Raw genomic sequence first — 22,576 nt, 5'->3', positions numbered from 1 at the left:
AAATCTTGAGCTGACAAATCATTTGTATTAGGCCCCTTAACTTCAGTCAAGTATAGCTGGCATTCACAAATGAGAGAAAATCTGCAGATGCTGGAAATCCGGGCAAGACACACACACACACACACACACACACACACACACACACAATGCTGGAGGAACTCAGCAGGCCAGGCAGCATCTAGAAAAAGAGTACAGTTGACATATTTCGAGACAAAGCGCTTTAGCAGGATTGGAGAAAAAGTGCCGAGTAGCAGTAGATTTAAAAGGTGGAGGGAGGGGAGAGGGAAGCACAAGGTGACAGGTGAAACCTGGAGGGGGAAGGATGAAGTAAAGAGCTGGGAAGTTCATCGGTGAAAGAGACAGAAGGCCATGGAAGAAGAAAAGGGGAGAGGAGCACCAGAGGGAGATGATGGGCGGGCAAGGAGATAAGGTGAGACAGGGAAAGGGGATGGGAAATGGTGAAGGGAGGGGGAGTTGTGGGGGCATTATCAGATGTTCGCGAAATCAATGTTCATGCCATCAGGTTGGAGGCTACCCAAATGGAATATAAGGTGTTGTTCTTCCAACCTAAGTGTGGCCCCATCATGACAGTGAGGAGGCCATGGGTGGACATATGGGAATGAGAAGTGGAATTAAAATGGGTGGCCCCTGGGAGATCCTACTTCCTCTGGCAGACAGAGTGCAGGAGCTTGGTGAAGTGGTCTGCCAATCTATGTCTGGTCTCACCGATACACAGGAGGTCATACCGGAAGCACCGAACACGGAATATGACCCCAACAGACTCACAGATGAAGTGTCGCCTCACCTGGAAGGACTGCTTTGGGCCCTGAATGGTAGTGAGGGAGGAGGTGTAGGGGCCAGTGTAGCATTTGTTCCAATTGGAAGGAAAAGTACTGGAGGAAGATCAGTGGGGAGGGTTGAATGGACAAGGGAGTCGCATAGGGAGCGATCCCTGTGGAATGCAGAAAGTGGGGGGGGAGGGAAAGATATGTTTTGTGGTGGGATCCTGTTGGTGGCAGAAGTTTCGTAGAATTATGTGTGGACGTGGAGGCTGGTGGGGTGGTAGGTGAGGACAAGAGGAAACTTATTCCTGGTAGGATGGTAGGAAGATGGGGAAAGAGCAGACATGCGTGAAATGGAAGTGATGCCGTTGAGGGCAGTGTTGATGGTGGAGGAAGGGAAGCCACTTCCTTTGGAAAAAGGAGGACATCTCCTTCGTTCTAGAATGAAAAGCCTCATCCTGAGAGCAGATGTGGCGGAGGAATTGCGAGAAGGGGATGGCATTTTACATGGAGCAGGGTGGGACAAGGTATCGTCTAGGAAGCTGTGAGAGATCATGGGTTCATAATAGTCATCAGTGGGTAAGCTGTCTGCTGAGATAGAGACAGTGAGATCGAGAAACCCTTCTTCCACCATCAACTCTGCCCTGATGTAGAGAGAGAGAGACAGAATACTAACAAGGAAACATATAAACTGTAAATTGCAAAAATATAGGAAATGTCCAGCATTAGTTAAAAAAAATAAATTACCCATGCATAACCTACAGTAGAACTGATACCGAGAAAGAAACACATACAAAATGCTGGGGGAACTCAAGACAGGCAGTATTCATGGAGGAGATTAAACTGTCAAGTTTTTGATCTGAGACCCTTCATCAGGACTGGAAAGGAAAGAAAAGGGAAGAGGCCAGAATAAGAAGGTGGGAGAAGAGAAAGTGTACAAGTTGACAGGTGATAGGTATAGCCAGGTAGCCACTTGAATCTGGCATGGTCCTAGAGGACTGGAAAATAGCAAATGTCACTCCACTCTTTAAGAAGGGAGGAAGGCAAAAGAAAGGAAATTATAGGCCAGTTAGCCTATCCTCAGTGGTTAGGAAAGTGTTGGAGTCTATTATTAAGAATGAGGTTTCAGGGTACTTGGAGACTAATGATAAAGTAAGTCAAAGTCAGCATGGCTTCTGTAAAGGGAAATCTTGCTTGGCAAATCTGTTAGAGTTTTTTGAGGAAGTAACAAGCAGGATGGACAAAGGAGAAGCAGTGGCTGTTACTTACCTAGATTTTCAGAAGGCATTTGATAAGATGCCACACATGAGGCTGCTTAACAAGATAAAATCCTATGGCATTCCCGGAAAGATACTAGCATGGATAGAGGAATGGCTGAGGTGGAAGGCAGCAAATGGGAATAAAAGGGGCTTTTCTGGTTGGCTGCCAGTGACTATTGGTGTTCCTCAGGGGTCAGTATTGGGACTGCTACTTTTCACATTGTTTGTCAAAGATTTGGTACAATGCAATTAATGGCTTTGTGGCAAAGTTTGCCGATGATATGAAGATAGGTGGAGGGGTAGTGAGTGCTGAGGAAGCAATGTGATTGCAGCAGGACATAGGGAAATTGGAAGAATGGTCCAAAAAAGTGCCAGATGGAATACAGTGTTGGGTGCATTTTGGTGAAAAGAACAATAGTGCAGGCTATTTGCTAAATGGGAGAAGGTTCAGAGGGACTTAGGATTCATAATGCAAGATTCCCAGAAGGTTAAGTTACAGGTTGAGTCTGTGGTAAAGAAGGCAAATGCAATGTTGATATTCATTTCAAGGGGAACAGAGTATAAAAGCAAGGTAATAATGCTGAGGCTTTATAAGACACTAGTCAGGCTGCACTTGAAATATTTTCAATAGTTTTGGGCCCCATATCTCGGAAAGGATGTGTTGTCATTGGAGAGAGTCCAGAGGAGGTTCATGAGGATGATTCAAGGAGTGAAGGGGTTAACATTTGGCAGCTTTGGGTCTGTACTCACTGGAATTTAAATGAGTGTGGGGGAATCTCATTGAAACCTACCAAATGTCGAAAGGACTAGACAGGGTGGATGTGAAGAGGAGGTATCCAGAACCTGAGGGTACAGCCTCAAAAGTGAGGGGCGACCTTTTAGAGCAGAGGTAAGGGGAAATTTCTTTAGCCAGAGAGTAGTGAATCTGTGGAATGCTCTGCCACAGACTGCAGTGGACACCAAGTCCATTGGTATATTTAAGGCAGAGGTTGATAGATTCCTGATTGGTCAGGGCATCAACGGATATGGCGAGAAGGCAGGTTTATGGGGTTGAGTGAGATCCGGGATCAGCCATGATGGAATGGTGGAGCAGACTCGATGGGCTGAATGGCCTCATTCTGTTCCTGTGTCTTATGGTCTTATACCTTTTCTGTACGCTGTGCAATTGATCTTTAAACACCCTCCACATGTCTGCTGTAGACTTGCCAGAAAAAAGGTGTTCCCAATCAGCTCTTCTTGGTTTCTGCCTAATGCGCTTGTAATATGCCCTACTCCAATTTAAGGTTCTCCTACAGGGACTTTGCCTATCCTTATCTATAGCTATTCTGAAAGTTAAGGAATTGTGGCCACTGTTCTCCAACTGTTCACCCACTGAAAGGTCAGTCACCTGGTCAGGCTCATTACCCTACACCAGGTCTAGAATAGCCCCTCCTCTCGTTAGACTATCCACATATTGATTTTATAAACCTTCCTGGATATATTTAACAAATTCTGCTCCATCTAAACTCCTTGCACTAAGAAGGCCCCGGTTTATATTAAGGAAGTTGATAGCCCCCATGACAACAGCCCTGCAAGCAAGGCTGCAGGACCGGATGGTGTCAGTGCAAGGGTGCTCAAAGCCTGTGCCCCTCAGCTATGTGGAGTACTTTGCCATGTCTTCAACCTGAGCCTGAGGCTCCGGAGGGTTCCTATATTGTGGAAGACGTCCTGCCTCGTTCCTGTGCCGAAGATGCCGCGCCCCAGCGGCCTCAATGACTACAGACCAGTGGCATTGACCTCCCACATCATGAAGACCCCGGACAGACTTGTTCTGGAGCTGCTCCGGCCTATGTTTAGGCCACACTTAGATCCCCTCCAGTTTGCCTACCAGCCCCGACTAGGAGTTGAGGATGCCATCGTCTTCCTGCTGAACCGTGTCTACGCCCACCTAGACAAGCCAGAGGACACTGTGAGGGTCATGGTTTTTGACTTCTCCAGTGCGTTCAACACCATCCGCCCTGCTCTGCTGGGGGAGAAGCTGACAGCGATACAGGTGGATGCTTTCCTGGTGTCATGGATTCTTAATTACCTGACTGGCAGACCACAGTACGTGTGCTTGCAACACTGTGTGTCCGACAGAGTGATCAGCAGCACTGGGGCTCCACAGGGGACTGTCTTGTCTCCCTTTCTCTTCACCATTTACACCTCGGACTTCAACTACTGCACAGGGTCTTGTCATCTTCAGAAGTTTTCTGATGACTCTGCCATAGTTGGATGCATCAGCAAGGGAGATGAGGCTGAGTACAGGGCTACAGTAGGAAACTTTGTCACATGGTGTGAGCAGAATTATCTGCAGCTTAATGTGAAAAAGACTAAGGAGCTGGTGGTAGACCTGAGGAGAGCTAAGGTACCGGTGACCCCAGTTTCCATCCAGGGGGTCAGTGTGGACATGGTGGAGGATTACAAATACCTGGGGATACGAATTGACAATAAACTGGACTGGTCAAAGAACACTGAGGCTGTCTACAAGAAGGGTCAGAGCCGTCTCTATTTCCTGAGGAGACTGAGGTCCTTTAACATCTGCCGGACGATGCTGAGGATGTTCTACGAGTCTGTGGTGGCCAGTATGATCATGTTTGCTGTTGTGTGCTGGGGCAGCAGGCTGAGGGTAGCAGACACCAACAGAATCAAGAAACTCATTCGTAAGGCCAGTGATGTTGTGGGGATGGAACTGGACTCTCTGATGGTGGTGTCTGAAATGAGGATGCTGTCCAAGTTGCATGCCATCTTGGACAATGTCTCCCATCCACTACATAATGTACTGGTTGGGCACAGGAGTACATTCAGCCAGAGACTCATTCCACCGAGATGCAACACAGAGCGTCATAGGAAGTCATTCCTGCCTTTGGCCATCAAACTTTACAACTCCTCCCTTGGAGGGTCAGACACCCTGAGCCAATAGGCTGGTCCTGGACTTATTTCCTGGCATAATTTACATATTACTGTTTAATTATTTATGGTTTTATTACTATTTATTATCTATGGTGCAACTGTAACGAAAACCAATTTCCCCCAGGATCTATAAAGTATGACTATGATTATTTTTACACATTTCCTTAATCTGATTACATACCTCTTCCTCAATGTCCTGGTGGCTATTGGGAATCTGTAATATAATCCCATCAGTTTCTACCCAAGTTGACTCATTGTCTGAACCCTCCATTATGTCTCCCCTGAGTGCAGCTGTGATATGCTTCCTGATTAGTAGTGCAAATTTTCTCTTTTACCACTTTCTCTATCTTAAAACTTTGAAAACCTGGTACATTAGTCACCCATTCCTGCCCCTCCCACAACTAAGTTTCTGTTATGGCCACAACATCGTAGTTCCATGTCCTGATCCATGCTCTGTTCATCACCTTTAACCGTAATGCTTCTAGCATTAAAGTATACTGGCTATTTTGCCTGGCCACTCAGTCCTGATTCAGGGTCTCAACCTGAAATTTTGACATTTCCTTTCCTCCCATAAACGCTGCTCAATCTGCTGAATTCATCCAACATATTGTTTGTTGTTTCACATTGCAACCCTATAATTTCTTGTGTTTCTCTTTAATTTTTTTTGCCATTAACTGTGATTAAGGGGTAATTTTGTAGTAGTTAGTTAACCAACCAGCAAGTGTTAGGGATGTGGGAGTGAACCAGACCACCCAGAGGGTGTGCAAATTCTGCACATGAGATGATTGAACCCAGATCCTTAAAGCTTTCAGGTGGTGGTACTAACTGCTACATCATTGTGGCATATTTAATCCTTTGAGTCTTCCACACAAGTTTTAATCACAGATTTAAAATTACTCTCAGGCAACACACATCAAAGTTGCTGGTGAACGCAACAGGCCAGGCAGCATCTCTAGGAAGAGGTACAGTTGACATTTCAGGCCGAGCCCCTTCGTCAGGACTGATCTGGAAGTTTGCCTCCAAGTAGATGCAGATTTATGAATATATTATATTCTAAGTGCCATTCAATCTAAAACCTGGAACTATCTGCAAAACAACGTTGTAGAAATATCACCATTGTAAAGGCTCGAATGGTTCAAGAACATGGCTGATCAGCATTTTCTCAAGGATAATTTGTCATGCATTAAATATTAATCTTGTCAGCAATGCCCACATCTCAAGGAAAAAGAAGAAAAAATAACAGCTTATACCTAGAGGATTCCACACTTCTGCCACTCTATACCCAAAGAAGACTGCATGCTTTTTTTGGTTCAGTAAAATGTGATTTTAGTTCTAAAATCTATTTGGCTGCCTTGTTTCAAAACAAAAAATGATAAATTTGGCCCAACTCCGATTTAAACAGCATTAAGGTGGTTAACATATAGGCACAGTTTCTAGAAGTGAACCATACCATTTCTAACAGAACCATCCAGATCTGTTTGCACATCTCCTGACACTTAGCTATTCAGCTTTCAGAGAATGGCATCCAACCCTTAGAGTGCACTCTACCTTGGCAGATACTTAGCAGCAACACACACATTAGGTGTGAAAAAATGGATGCTGCAGTGAAAGGGAACAGATGTAAATAGACAGAAGTGCAAATCAACAATATATAAATCAGAAAGAAGGTCCAAATATGCAGGGAATAATGTGGGATGACATGCAGGAAACCTTCAGACCTATTGTGACAAGAGCTTGAGAGGAGGCAGTTACAGTAGACTCTTGCAGGAGTGAGGATTTCCATACAGTGCAGTACTGAAAGAAATTTCATGTTCTTGTAAGTCATTTCATAATGATCTACATACCATTATCTCGGCTCTCCTAGCTGATTATTGGTGCAAAGTGCTGGTGTTAAGGATTGCAATGCGGAGGGGGTCATTTGATTGGAGTTTTTCTTTGTGGGCCTTGAAGAAAATTTTCTCTTCATGAAGGTCAAGGCTATATTGACCCTCAAGTTCATCGCGTTTTCCAAGTGGCCACTGTAGATCTCTGCCATTTCTTCCAATTTACTGCATAACAGATGTCACCCAGAGACTTTGTTAATCTATATGGATTTTAGTAAAGCATTTGACAAGGTTCCACACGGTAGGCTTATTCAGAAAGTCAGAAGGCATGGGATCCAGACAAGTTTGGCCAGGCGGTTTCAGAATTGGCTTGTCTGCAGAAGGCAGAGGGTCGTAGTGGAGGGAGTACGTTCAGATTAGAGGGTTGTGACTGGTGGTGTCCCACAAGGTTCAGTTCTGGGACCTCTACTTTTCGTGATTTTTATTAACGACCTGGATGTGGGGGTAGAAGGGTGGGTTGGCAAATTTGCAGGCGACACAAAGATTGGTGGTGTTGTAGATAGTGTAGAGGATTGTCGAAGATTGCAGAGAGACATTGATAGGATGCAGAAGTGGGCTGAGAAGTGGCAGATAGAGTTCAACCTGGAGAAGTGTGAGGTGGTACGCTTTGGAAGGACAAACTCCAAGGCAGAGTACAAAATAAATGGCAGGCTACTTGTTAGTCTGGAGAAGTAGAGGGATCTGGGGGTACATGTCCACAGATCCCTGAAAGTTGCCTCACAGGTGGATAGGGTAGTTAAGAAAGCTTATGGGGAGTTAGCTTTCATAAGTCGAGGGATATAGAGTTTAAGAGTTGCAAGGTAATGATGCAGCTCTATAAAACTCTGGTTAGGCTACACTTGGAGTACTGTGTTCAGTTCTGGTCGCCTCACTATAGGAAGGATGTGGAAGCATTGGAAAGGGTACAGAGGAGATTTGCCAGGATGTTGCCTGGTTTAGAGAGTATGGATTATGATCAGAGATTAAGGGAGCTAGGGCTTTACTCTTTGGAGAGAAGGAGGATGAGAGGAGACATGATAGAGGTATACAAGATATTAAGAGGAATTGAGTCCTTAGCCAGCACCTCTTCCCCAGGGCACCACTGCTTAATACAAGAGGACATGGCTTTAAGGTAAGGGGTGGAAAGTTCAAGGGGGATATTAGAGGAAGGTTTTTTACTCAGAGAGTGGTTGGTGCGTGGAATGCACTGCCTGAATCAGTGGTGGAGGCAGATACACTAGTGAAGTTTAAGAGACTACTAGACAGGTATATGGAGGAATTTAAGTTGGGGAGTTATATGGGAGGCAGGGTTTGAGGGTCAGCACAACGTTGTAGGCCGAAGGGCCTGTACTGTGCTGTACTGTTCTATGTTAACAAGGCAATGCCTGCCTCCCTTGCTTAGCTGGATGAGAAAATGTGGATGCCAAGCCTAATTGTCACCACTTCCCTGTTGCTCTTACTGCTTGTGCTCTTAATCTGTTTACTGGCCCCTATGGTCTACACTCCAGGCTTGTTTCTCTGCTTATCTGGCAGCTGCTGCTGTTCTCAATTGACATTGTTGAGTAACATGTAACAGGCAATGGTGGTCTCCACACTTAGAGGCATGTACCCTTAGAGCAGTGGTTCCCAACCTTTTTTTATGCCATGATAGCTTTGGAAAAGATAAGACTGCAAATATATGACCATGTGACACAGAAGGAGAATTAGGCCATTGAGTCCGCTCTGCTGTTCCATCATGGCTGATTTATTTTCCCTCTCAACCCCATTCTCCCGCCTTCTCTCCGTAACCTTTGATGCCATGACTAATCAAGAACATATCAAGCTCAGCTTTAAATATACCCAATGACTTGGCCTCCACAGCCATCTGTGGCAATGAATTCCACAGATTCACTGACCTCTGGCTAAAGCAATTCCTCCTCATCTCATTTGTAAGGGATGTCCTACTCTGAGGCTGTGCCTTCTGATTCCAGTCACTCCTTGGAAACATCCTCTCCAAGTCCATTCTACCTAGGCCTATTGGTATTTGGTAGGTTTCAGTGAGACGTCCCTTTATTTTTCTAAACTCCAGGAAATACAGGCACAGAGTCATCAAATACTTCTCATATGTTAGCTTTTATATTCCCGGGATCTTTCTCCTGGGAATAAACCTCCTATGGAACCTCTCCAATGCGATTACATACTTACTTAGATTTGATCTTAAAATTGCTCACAATACTCCAAATGTGGTCTGACCTTTGCCTTCTAATGCCTCAGCATTACATCCTTGCTCTTGTGTTCAGGTCCTCTGAACCGAATGCTAACATGGTGTTTGCCTTCCTTGTGACCGACTCAGCCTGTAAGTTGATCTTTCGGGAATTCTGAACTAGGACTCCCAAGTCCCTTTCCAACTCCAATTTCAGAATTTGCTCCCTGTTTTGAAAATTGTCTGTGCCTTTATTCTTTCTACGAAAGTGCATGACCACACATTTCACTACACCATATTCCATCTGCCATTTCTTTGTCCATTCTACTAATCTGTCATAGTCCTTCTGTAGACACCATGCTTCCTCAAACATGAGGAATTCTGCAAATGCTGGAAATTCAAGCAACACACATCAGCAGGCCAGGCAGCATCTCTAGGAAGAGGTACAGTCAACGTTTCGGGCCGAGACCCTTCGTCAGGTCCACCCACTTCCTCCAAACTGAAGGTGCAGCTATGGGCACCCGTATGGGTCCTAGCTATGCCTGCCTTTTTGTTGGCTTTGTGGAACAATCTATGTTCCAAACCTATTCTGGTATCTGTTCCCCACTTTTCCTTCGCTACATCGACGACTGCATTGGCGCTGCTTCCTGCATGCATGCTGAGCTCATTGACTCCATTAACTTTGCCTCTAACTTTCACCCTTCCCTCAAGTTTACCTGGTCCATTTCCGACACCTCCCACCCCTTTCTAGATCTTTCTGTCTCTATCTCTGGAGACAGCTTATCTACTGATGTCTACTATAAGCCTACCGACTCTCACAGCTATCTGGACTATTCCTCTTCTCACCCTGTCTCTTGCAAAAATGCCATCCCCTTCTCACAATTCCTCCGTCTCCGCCGCATCTGCTCTCAGGATGAAGCTTTTCATACCAGGACAAGGGAGATGTCCTCCTTTTTCAAAGAAAGGAGCTTCCCTTCCTCCACCATCAACTCTGCTCTCAAATGCATCTCCCCCATTTCACGCACATCTGCTTTCACTCCATCCTCCCGCCAACCCCCTAGGGATAGGGTTCCCCTGGTCCTCACCTACCACCCCACCAGCCTCCGGGTCCAACATATTATTCTCCGTAACTTCCGCCACCTCCAACGGGATTCCACCACTAAGCACATCTTTCCCTCCCTCCCCCGCTTTCCGCAGGGATCGCTCCCTATGCGACTCCGTTGTCCATTCATCCCTCCGATCCCTTCCCACTGATCTCCCTCCTGGCACTTACCCTTGTAAGCGGAACAAGTGCTACACATGGCCTTACACTTCCTCCCTTACCACCATTCAGGGCCCCAGACAGTCCTTCCAGGTGAGGCGACACTTCACCTGTGAGTCGGCTGGGGTGATATACTGCGTCCGGTGCTCCCGATGTGGCCTTCTATATATTGGCGAGACCCGACGCAGACTGGGAGATCGTTTTGCTGAACACCTACGCTCTGTCCGCCAGAGAAAGCAGGATCTTTCAGTGGCCACACATTTTAATTCCACGTCCCATTTCCATTCTGATATGTCTATCCACGGCCTCCTCTACTGTAAAGATGAAGCCACACTCAGGTTGGAGGAACAACACCTTATATTCCGTCTGGGTAGCCTCCAACCTGATGGCATGAACATTGACTTCTCTAACTTCCGCTAATGCCCCACCTCCCCCTCGTACTCCATTCGTTATTTATTTATATACACACATTCTTTCTCTCTCTCTCCTTTTTCTCCCTCTGTCCCTCTGACTATACCCCTTGTCCATCCTCTGGGTTTTCCCCCCCTCCCCCTTTTCCTTCTCCCTGGGCCTCCTGTCCCATGATCCTCTCATATCCCTTTTGCCAATCACCTGTCCAGCTCTTGGATCCATCCCTCCCCCTCCTGTCTTTCCCTATCATTTTGGATCTCTCCCTCCCCCTCCCACTTTCAAATCTCTTACTAGCTCTTCCTTCTGTTAGTCCTGACGAAGGGTCTCGGCCCGAAATGTCGACTGTACCTCTTCCTAGAGATGCTGCCTGGCCTGCTGCATTCACCAGCAACTTTGACGTGTGATGCTTCCTCAAGACTGCCTACCCCTGCATTTATCTTTGTATCATCCACAAACCTGGCCACAAAGCCATCAATTCCATCATCCAGATAATTGACATATAATCTATAAAATAGGCGTCATACCAATCCCTGTGGAATATACTACTCATTGGCAGCCAACCAGAATAGGACCCTTTATTCCCATTCTTTCCCTTTTGCCAGTCAGCCAATCTTATGTCCATGCTAGCATCTTTTCTATTATACTATGGGCTCTTATCTTTAGCAGCCTCATGTGTAGCACCTTGTCAAAGGCTTTCTGAAAATTGAAGTGATCAACATCCACTGACCCTCCTTTGTCTATCCTGTCTGTTATGTCTTCAAATAATTCCAACAATTCTTTTCAGGCAAGATTTCCCTGTAAGGACACCAGGGTGGATTTTGACCTATTTTATCATACCCTGAAACCTCATTCTCAGTAATGGACATTATAAGTCAGGCTAACTGACTTATAATTTTCTGTCTTCTGCCTCCCTCTCTTCTTAAAGAAAGGAGTGAAATTTGCAATTGCCAGTCCTCAGGAACCTTTCTGAATCTAGTGATTCTTGAAAGATCACTACTAAGTCCTGCACAATCTCTTCAGTTACCTCTTTCAGAACCCTAGGGCATAGACATCTGGCTTAGGTGGGTAAATCTGTGGAATTCATTGCCACAAAACATACATTGCTCATCAGAAAGGTAAGATGCCTTTGAAAACTTTAAGGGATGGTCTTCATTGAATGCTCCAAAGACCTCCTTGTATGTTGAATAGCCAGCTATGATAAGAGTACCTCCAGTAATAGAGTTATGTTTCTAAACTCACTTTATTTTAATTATGAGAATTTAGAAGTAAGATGTGCTCCAAAACATTCAGTATTATATTCAGTACAAACTGTGGATCTTGGAAGGTATTTGAGTGGAGTGCTCCTTTCAATGGTAATAAAAACAGCAAATTGATGTGATGTGTTCCTGTTGCTAGGCATATTCTACAGTAATTCCTGTACAGAGCTTTGTGTCCAATTTATCTTGGAATTTATACTGGTGGAAACATGCCTATCACAAACAATTATGACAGGAAGAAAAAAACAGACATGCTATTTTAAAAAGAAACATGATATCATGCTTGCTAATGTGAGTAGCCCCATTTAGCATGATCCCACCCCAAAATGATCTCACACATAATCTTCTTGGGATAAAGCTGGAACTGGAAATGAATTATTCAGTACCTCATATCAGTCTTATATAATCCTAAGTTTAGACTTACCTGTTTCAAATTGTTAACAAGAGCTTGTGATCATACACAAGGTGGCAGCACTTGATCATAACATTACTTAAAAATAGTTGTTACACCAATGACAATACAATATACTTCAAAATCTTCACTGTAATGAAAAAATTCTGTTCACCTATCCACAGATTATTTGGCATTTCTTTGCACTAAAGACATGTTTAGGAGCAGAGAAGTAATGTTGCAGCTATGTCGGACCCTGGTCAGATCACACTTTGGAGTACTGTGCTCAATTCTGGTCGCCTCAGTACAAGAAGGATGTGGAAACCATAGAAAGGGTGCAGGGGAGATTTACGAGGATGTTGCCTGGATTGGGGAGCATGTCCTATGAAAACAGGTTGAGTGAACTTGGCCTTTTCTCCTTGGAGAGAAGGAGGGTAAGAGATGATCTGATAGAAGTGTATATGATGATGAGAGGCATTGATCGAGTGGATAGTCAGAGGCTTTTTCCCAGGGCTGAAATGGCTAGCATGAGAGGGCACAGTTTTAAGATGCTTGGAAGCAGGTACAGAGGAGATGTCAGGGGTAAGTTTTTTTTTATGCAGAGAGTGGTGAGTGTGTGGAATGGGCTGCTGGCGACGGTGGTGGAGGTAGATATGATAGGGTCTTTTAAGAGACTCCTGGATAGGTACATGGAGCTTAGAAAAATAGAGGGCTATGGGTAACCCTAGATAATTTCTAAGGTAGGAACATGTTCAGCACAGCTGTGTGGGCCGAAGAGTCTGTATTGTGCTGTAGGTTTTCTATGTTTCTAACTCTAATTTGAGATAAAATAGTGTTTTTGCAGAGGAGGCGTATTTTGTGACAGACAAGAGAAAATCTGTAGCTGCTGGAAATCCGAGTAACACACACAAAATGCTGGAGGAACTCAGCAGGCTAGGCAGCATCTGGAAAAAAAGTACAGTCGATATTTTGGGCCAAAACCCTTCGGCAGTTTGTGACAGAATTTCTTGCTGTTAAATGCACTATTAACTGTACAGTAGAGTACAGGAAGGACATGATAAGTCTCGTGGCCTTGTGTAAAGACATCAGCAACATGAAAACACTGGTCATTGATTTCAGAGAGCCAGGTGGTGTGCACCCATCAATAGTGCTGAGGTGGAGATGGTTGAGAGGTTCAAGCTGTTTGGTGTAAGTATCACAAACAATTTGTTCTGGTCTATCCCACATGGACACTACACCAAGAATGTACACTGATGCCTCTACTTAACCTGAAAGGCTAAGGAAATTTGTACGTCCCATTTGACTCTTACCAATTTTTATAGGTATGCCATAGAAAAGTTCCTATTTGAATGCATCACAGCTTGGTGTGCCCCAGACTTCAAGAAATTAGAGGTTAGGAACGTAGCCCAGTCCATCATGCAAACCAGCCTCCCCTCCATTGAACCTGTCTACTTTTCCTGCTGTCTCAGTGAAGTGCTTACGTAATCGTTGACCCCTTCCACCCCAATCATTTCTCTCTTCTCCTCTCTCCCATTGAGCAAATGATAAAAGAAGCCTGAACAGGGACCACCAGCTTCCATTACTACTGTTACTAGACTCTCAAATGGACCCCACATATACTAAAAGATGAAAGCAATCTCTCAATCTAACTGTAAGGGGGTTTCGACTTTTATGTTACTGCGGAGGCTAATTAAAATGGCGTCTTTGTTATGTTAATCTTGGGAATGCGGCTTTGTTGTGTTAAACGCTGAGAAAGTTTGCGCTAACAGTTTGTTTTTGCTTTAGTGTGTGATAAGAGAGTGCTATTAACCAATTGGGATAGTTGTTATGGTTTTGGTGTATTTGAAGATACTGTATGCGCGGGGTTTTGGGGGAGAAGGCGGGAGATCGAGACAGAGGATGGACGAAGTGCTGTGAGTCTGCTAAGGGGGTCGGACCCCGAGCGGGACGTTCGGCGAGGAGACGGAGACGGACTGGTGTGGAGCGTCTGGTCGACCACCGTTGTTGGTCCCAGGCGGCCGGTCGAGGTGGTCCGAGGGGATCGCAGGGTGAAGAAGAAGGTCCTTGAGCTCCAACTGTTTGTGCACGAAGAGATTGAACTTTGATAAGTGTGGCGCCTTTTATTTTCCTTTTATATTTTATTCTCTTTTAATTATATAGTTCCAGTAATATCTATAAATTGTAGATCATTTAATTGCATCTGGTGTATTGTCTGTTATTTGGGCGGGGTGGAGTATATCACACAGCATCCACACAAACAAGTTATCCAGTTTGGCGGGGCCGAGGCTGTTTCCCTAGACGACAGCGAGCCGAGCGACCCTGAGGGTGGCCCGGGGGGTTACATTGTGGGGGCTTTGTCCGGGATGCTTGAGTCTGTTGGTATGCTGTGTGGGTGCCCTGTTTAAATCTGTAGTGTGTGTCTCTGTGGGTTATTTGCTGTTGATTGCTGTATGCGTTGTGGCTGCGGTCTTTGTTCGAGTTCAGGCTGGCATTGACGAGTTGGAGGTGGCACTCGGGGCTGTCCATGCAGTTGGGAGAGAGAGGAAAGAGTGGTCTGATTTGGAGGTAGAGTCTGCGAATAAATGTTCTAGCTCTGGCAGGCTCCGCCTGGCACTTGGGATAGTGTCCACCCCAAGAGGGGCGGAGACGTGCGAGACGTGGGCGGAGCGGATCTCTCAGTTGTTAGATGAGCGGCAGTGCTCGGTTGAGGGAGAGCGACAGGGATTGGTTGAAAGTTTGAGTAGGCAGACTGGTGACAGTGTTAGAGCTGTCAGGTTCACTTACACCGTAATGACAGCTGTCAGTTATTTGAAAGAGGGGGGAAAGTTTTCAGTGTGTCTTCTCTGGCGAGGACGGCGGCTAAATTGCTTGCAGTGCCAGGGGGATCATTTCAGGGGATCAGTTGTTCAGCTAATCAGAGAGGTGTTGGGAAACTTAGTGGAGGCCCAGTGGGGGAACGGCCTGAGGTCTCTGGGGAAGCACGTTCCCAGCAATGTACCAATGAACTTCCGAAAGGAAAAGACCCTATTCCTGAAGGCTTCGAGGGACCACACCCCAGGGTGTTGTTATGAATAGAGGGAAGCAATGCTAAAGCTATCCTCGACCCCGGGGCACAGATCAAGTTGTTGGACAGTTCGTTTTACAACTGGTGTCTGAAGCATTTATCCTTGACAACCGCAAGGGCACCGGAGACTTTGGGTAGTAGTGGCAGTAGTTATCCAGAAGACGATGATTGGTTAATGACCCTGGAGGTCATGGAGGCATTTTCTGGGCACCCAGCGTGTCGAGTTGCTTCTGAGGACGTGTGTAGCAGCCTTGAGCCAGTACCGAATTTAAACGAGACCCGGCGGTGGTATGGCTTGGGGAAAGTAGCTGAGGGTGAGACCCTCTTAGTAGATGCTCCGAACTACCACGAGGGAGGGGAGTTGACCGCTGAAGACACCTCAGTGAGAGAGAGGTCGCGGCAACTGGACCCTAGCGGCGTGGGAGATGAAGGCAGCGTGTGTGTGGATTATGCGACATGGTTTAATGTGCTGCATCTGAGGGGTGGATGTTGCCAGATCCTGAGGAGTGCGGCTGTTGAGCTGAAGATGGCCTTTACTAGGTCCCTAGGATTCTTCCGATCCGAAAAGATGCCCAAGGGCATATCCGGAGTCCCTGCATCCTTTCCGCGGAGCATGAGGAAGACCATGGGGGAAGTGAAGGTGTGTGGAGTTTTGACGTATGTGGATGACCGCCTGGAGCTTGGATTCGCCTGGGGGGACTATGAGGCGAGGCGAGTGGCTGAGCCCAGGCGACCGAAGCGAAGTGTCAAATGTGGAGGAGTTTTTGGCCGGAGGAGTTTGGTGCAATGTGAGGAAAATGACCCGACATACCAGTTGAACTTCCTGGTGTTGGGACAGATGGTGGTGGACCGGGGGATGGAAACCCAGGTCATCAATCTGAATGAGACACAGGGAAGAGAGGGGATTTGCACCGCACTGCGGTCATGTACTGACGAATTAATCCAGCGAGAAGAAACGATGACCCACCTTCGAAGGTATCAGCAGAAACTCAAGACGTCCATTCAGAACAGATTGGAAGATTTACAAGTTGGGGAAGATCAAGGAAGTGTTCTGACTAAGGTCAACAGAAAACCGAGAGCCCAGGGAGGGGAGTTTGACTACACTCCCGAGGAGGTGAAGAAATGGAGAACAGATCTTGGAAAAGGGAGGCGGACGCTTGAAAGGAACCTGAAGGTGACTATCGCGAGTTGAAATGAAGTGGAAAAACTGAAAGTTGACCTGGAAGACGCCCTCAGGAAGAAACAACCGGAGGCTGAACATTCTTTAACTGCTGCTTTTCAGGTCAGGGTGGAAGAAGCTGGTGGGGTAACTGCATCCCAGATTGAGATGGCCAGGAACCCTGAGTCAGAACTGCGGAGGCTGTGGCGAGAGTTGAAGGAGTCCCCGAAGAAGCTGATGTATCGACTGCAGGAGGCTTAAGGGGTAGCCCCGGCTAAATGTTTCAGTTTGGAGAAACTCAAACAGCAGCTACCGATCGAGGGAATGAGGAAGGATACGGGTTCGAAGGATGATGTGCTGCACATGTGGTACATGCTGCCTTTCGCTAACTTCCCCGTGATTGAGAAAGAGACCTTTGGCCCTTCTCCCACTGAGTCAGGTGTAGTGGGGAGGGCTAGCTGTGGGCAGTCTGAGTTACGGCAGGATCAGGAAGGAGGAGAGGCGGGGCCCCGGAGACGGGACTGGGGGCTCCGAGCTGTAGTGGTGGCCTGAGTGAGAGAGGAGTTGGCAAGCAGGCCCGAGGTATCCCTAGTAGTGTCTGAGCCTTTTGGGTTTAGGTGAGGGGGTAGGGAGGTCTCAGAGGGTTAAGAAGCTCCCAGATAGGTTGGCCTATGTAGCGCCCGTGGGACGGGAGTAAGGTCCACTGTTCGGGGAGCACTGTCACTGTGTGTATCTGTGTATGTGTGTGTTGTGTGTCTGCAGGACTGGTTGGCGAGTTATTTAGCAGTCATGGGGACATGACTTTATTTGGTGGGGGGAGAGTGTAAAGGGGTTTTGACTTTTATGTTACTGCGGAGGCTAATTAAAATGGCGTCTTTGTTATGTTAATCTGGGGAATGCGGCTTTGTTGTGTTAAACGCTGAGAAAGTTTGCGCTAACAGTTTGTTTTTGCTTTAGTGTGTGATAAGAGAGTGCTATTAACCAATTGGGATGGTTGTTATGGTTTTGGTGTATTTGAAGATACTGTATGCGCGGGGTTTTGGGGGAGAAGGCGGGAGATTGAGACAGAGGATGGACGAAGTGCTGTGAGTCTGCTAACGGGGTCGGACCCCGAGCGGGACGTTCGGCGAGGAGACGGAGACGGACTGGTGTGGAGCGTCTGGTCGACCACCGTTGTTGGTCCCAGGCGGCCGGTCGAGGTGGTCCGAGGGGGTCGCAGGGTGAAGAAGAAGGTCCTTGAGCTCCAACTGTTTGTGCACTCAGAGATTGAACTTTGATAAGTGTGGCGCCTTTTATATTCCTTTTATATTTTATTCTCTTTTAATTATATAGTTCCAGTAATATCTATAAAGTATAAATCATTTAATTGCATCTGGTGTATTGTCTGTTATTTGGGTGGGGTGGGGTACCTCACACAGCATCCACACAAACAAGTTATCCAGTTTGGCGGGGCCGAGGCTGTTTCCCTAGACGACAGCGAGCCGAGCGACCCTGAGAGTGGCCAGGAGGTTACATAACTAATTGTCATCCTTGCTGTTTATTTATCTACCTCCAGTGCATTTTCTGTGTACGTTCTGCATTCTGTTTTTACTATCATGATGCAATTATGTCGAGCATGATCTATCTGGGTGGTATGTAAAAGGAAATCTTTTCACTACATATTGGTATATGTGACAATAATAAAGCAAAACCAATACAGGCAGACCCTGATAGTTTGGGGTACATATTGTTTGAAATAATTGTATAATGTTCCACAGTGATTATATCACCTGCACTTTTGCTTTTGGTTGACTCTTAACCACTTTTGCAGTGCTTCAGAAACACTCACTTTCTGAATGGGATTGAGAGGAAAGGATTTAAAAATAACTTCACTGAAAGGAGTGTTTTGGAAGCGGAATATGGAAAGGGCAGACACTTGCTCAATATGTAAGGCTGACAAATAATCTATGTATATATTTTTTCCAGGATTTATATTCCCTAAATATTAATATTCATTTCTCTGAAGCTTAATGTATAATGATTTTTGAGCTCCTTGGTTTGGTTGGAAAGACAAATGCTTAGAAATAAATACAGCACATTGGTTGTTACATTTAATATTATTAATTGTTTTTATGTTATAAGGAAATATGAATAAAATGCAGTTTAATAAAAACTCAATTATTTAAGATTTTGTACATCTCAGTTAAATTTCCCTTCTGCCTTCTTCATCCAAAAGAATGTAACTTGAGATTAATGAGTCTCCATAATTAGAATTCTCTGGTCCTGGCAACATTTCCTCTGTTTTGTAGCTATCATGTCCTCCTTGCAACCTCGTGATTATGAACTGTACATAATACTTGAGTTGTGGTTTAACTGATATTTTATGCAGTATCGGCATGACCTCCTTATTCTTCTGTGTCTTGGCCAGAAAAGGTAAGTTTAAAATTTGTCAGCTGAACATTTGTCCTGCTATTTTCAGGTATCTGTAATGATACTCCATGATCTCTCTGTATTTCCATCCTTCTATAGTGTAATTATGCGGATGTTTCTGTTTGTTTAGAACACTTACCGTTATTTGTTTGGGATTTGTAATGCTGAAGTTATAATCATCTTCAATGAGTCACCTTTTAGAGTTTTGAAAACCAGTACACACTTCAGTAAGAAGTACTCTTCAGATATAGTAGTTCATAATTCTTCCAGGACAATGCTAAAACAAACACCTTGTTGAAAAACTATTTGCCCTTACATTTAGCTGAGGCAATGTCTTCAGTTTACACAAAAGTTGTAAGATTTTGTTTTTATTTTCGCATGCTTTCTGACCAGTCAAAAGTCTATAGCATTACTGTAACATCATATGAGGCAGTCCACCAGTGAATGAATTTTAGTTCTGCCTTGATAAATTATCTTCATAAATCCCATAGGATGAAGAGTTGGCTCGACAGCTGGTGGAATTGGGATATAGGGGAAGTGGAGAGGTGCTGAAAAGAGAAGAGTTTGAAAAGAGGAAGGCAACTGCTGAGGCTGCAAGAATTGCTAAAAAAAGCCAAAAGAAGTGAGTATATTCCAGTTCCTTAGTAATGGAAAATATTTCACAATTTTCTTCTTATAGGAGAGAAGCAGCATACATGTTATTTTATATGTTAATGGACATTTGTCATCAGGGTGGTAGGAATGGAAGGCGATCTGGTTTGAAAGTGGTTTTCTCATCTGCTTCATTTGGAAAGAAGTGTATATCAAGTCAATAAAAATATAACAAAATGAATCCTATTAAGTTCCTTTGCGAGCATTAACAAATCCAATAGTCAAAGAAGTAAACGTTTAAAAATAGCATTAGGGCATTTTTTGTACACTTGTAAAGATTATAACAAGCTAATTTTCCTCCTGCTGTAAACATAATAGTAGAATATTTGTTAAATTCTGCTGCTTTACAACAAATAAGGTGACAATACATGATTGTATTAGTTAAATTTTTATATTTTATAATATTACATGCCACAGTGCAATTATATCAGTCCACCATAAGTGTTTAAATTATAAACAGAACGACCTAAGCACTAAGAGCAATTTGCACTGATCATAAGTAATAAAATCAGAAGAGCAGTTTAGTATAAAAGGCCATGAGATTAATGCATGTTCTACTATCCTTTAGTGTAACTCCAAATCCAAGTTCACCTTAAGCACATTGAAAATTTTAAAGTCCATGGCCTGATTCCTGGCATAAATGTCGGGATAATTCTAATTCTAGGCTTGTAAAACTGATACTTCCAGGTTTTGTGGGTTAAATAAATTATGAGAGCTGACATATTCCTTACATCTTTTCCCAGTGGTCAAGATCCTACAACTTTTACCCATAGATTGCTAATCCTGCTGTTGAATACTGAGAGCCTCTTCTTCATCCCTGGTGGTGTCATCTCAATTCATTTTGAAATGATATCCCAATCACTCAACTTTCACTCACGAGCATGAATAGCTGTTCGCTGAATAGCATAAACAGACCACCTAGAGAGGAAACGTAAGGAAAAGACTGAGAAAATTGATAAATCATTGCTAATGCTGGTTCTGGACTGCAAGTGGCAGAGGACTAATTTATCAGTGATCTTTTCCTGGTTAAAGCAGTTATCTGAATGAATTGTTGAAAGACTTGAGCTTAGGCACTCATTGGGATGAAATCAGAAATGGAAGTTTTGGTACAAGAAGGGTCCTCGGGCTCACAGACAAAAATTAGTTGAGCTGCTATCAAGCCAATGTAATCAAGATACAATTATTTTCGAAGTACATGTACGTTTGTATGTTACTATATAAGACTCAGAGATTCATTCTCTTATGGGCAATCACAGCACATACAAGAAACATAGTTGAATCAATGAAAGACTGTACCCTGCAGGACAGACAAACAAACAATGTGCAAATACAAAAAGAAAGAAAAAAATTAAATAAACAAAAAATATCGAGAACGTGTAATGAAGAGACCTTGAAAATGAGTCCATAATTGTGGGAACGGTTCAGAAATGGAATGAGTGAAGTTATCCCCTCTGGTTCAGGAACCTGATGGTTGGGGGTAATAACTGTTCCTGAACTTGGTGGTGTAAGTCCTGAGGCTCCTGTACTTTCCTGATAGTAGCAGTGAGAAGAGAGCATGACTTGGATGGTGGGGAGAGACCTACCCGTGATGGACTGGGCCACATCCACTACCTTTTGTAGGCTTTCCCATTCAAGGCATTGACGTTTCCATACCAGGCCATGCAGCCTGTCAATATACTCTCCACCACACATCTATAGAAGTTTGTCAAAATTTTGGATGACCGGTTGAATCTTTGCAAACTTTTAAGAAAGTAGAGGTGCTGCCTACCTTTCTTCGTAATGGCATTTACATGATGGACTCAGACAGGTCCTCTGAAATGATAACACTAAGGAATTTCAAGTTGCTGACCCTCTCTACTCTGATCCTGCGCTGGGGACTGACTCGTGGACTATGGTTTTCTGCTCCTGAAGTCATTAACCTGCTCCTGGTCGTGCCGACACAGTTATACAGTTACCATGTTATAATTATACAGTTACAAAGTAAGATTATGAACGTTATTGAAGGTCAATCGCCTTTGGTCCAGAACATTATTGCAGATTTTAATCAACTCATCCTCTCGGGCCATCTTCAGATGTCCTTTTATTGACTTTTCTTCCAAGATAAAGTCAGAATAGGGATGTTTGCTTGATAAGTGCATAATGTTTAATGTCATTGCAATTCGCGATATAATAAAGTTGCTCATGTCTGCATTCAGTAAAGCGCAGACAACATTAAAGCTTGGGACGATAAGTTAAATAACATTTTCCATTTGGTCCAGCCAGATAAGTACCATGGCTACATAAACTGGTTAGAAATTGTGAATCTGCAGCAAATAGTGCAGTTTTTGTATCCTGGATGATCAAAGACAATTTTTCTGCATGCATTTATTTGTGCAATTACAAACTGATAGATTATAAATTTGGTTTTCTGAATGCCGTTGGGCTTCTGGGATAAGAATAGCTCTCCCTGCCAATGCAGTTTGTATAATCAATCTTGTTGCTGATTTATGTTCTTTCAATAAAAAAGATTCATTGAAGGAGAATTGTACTCCAGTGCATAACTGACTACCTCATGTGTCTGAAACAAGACCCTCTTTGTTAGATACCGTGTGCCTTTTATACCATGCAGAGAACACTTCCAACATTTTCAGTCAGCAGACTTTTTGTCAGCAGTCAGTAGACAAAAAAAGGTGGTTCTTTTATTATTGGTAAAGAGGAACTGTGACAAGACAGTTACAAATGATACTGAACAAAGCTGTATTGCTCTGGTAACCAGAGAGCATTGTAGTAGATCAGATGGATGATGTATTAAAAGCTAGCATTATGGATCATTAATAATAATGGTGAAAGTCCTCTATGTTGAGATTAAACAACTTTATGTCTGCATGCAGCAAGAATTAGACAATATTTCGGCATGAGCTAGTAACTTTATGTTTTAGCCACACGCCAACACTGATCTGTACAGATCACTGCCAAAGC

At 44.4% G+C, this 22,576-nt stretch overlaps 1 protein-coding gene across 2 annotated transcripts in view; it reads left to right on the top strand.

Moving 5' to 3' along the window:
- The window catches only part of cfap299 (cilia and flagella associated protein 299), a 678,195-nt gene that overhangs the window by 828 nt on the left and 654,791 nt on the right, over positions 1-22,576 (top strand). The window contains exon 2 of one of the 2 annotated variants that reach the window (XM_063042204.1): positions 19,459-19,589. In XM_063042204.1, coding sequence (XP_062898274.1) covers positions 19,459-19,589 — 131 coding nt within the window. Of the gene's footprint in view, positions 1-19,457; positions 19,590-22,576 lie in introns of those variants that run through there. The other variant, XM_063042205.1, reaches the window with a different exon arrangement.

The sequence above is a fragment of the Mobula hypostoma genome, chromosome 3 (genome assembly GCF_963921235.1).
Source record: "Mobula hypostoma chromosome 3, sMobHyp1.1, whole genome shotgun sequence".
NCBI classification, from domain to species: Eukaryota; Metazoa; Chordata; class Chondrichthyes; order Myliobatiformes; family Myliobatidae; genus Mobula; species Mobula hypostoma.
Note: the sequence above shows the minus strand (reverse complement) of the source record. Positions and strands in the feature narration are given on the sequence as shown.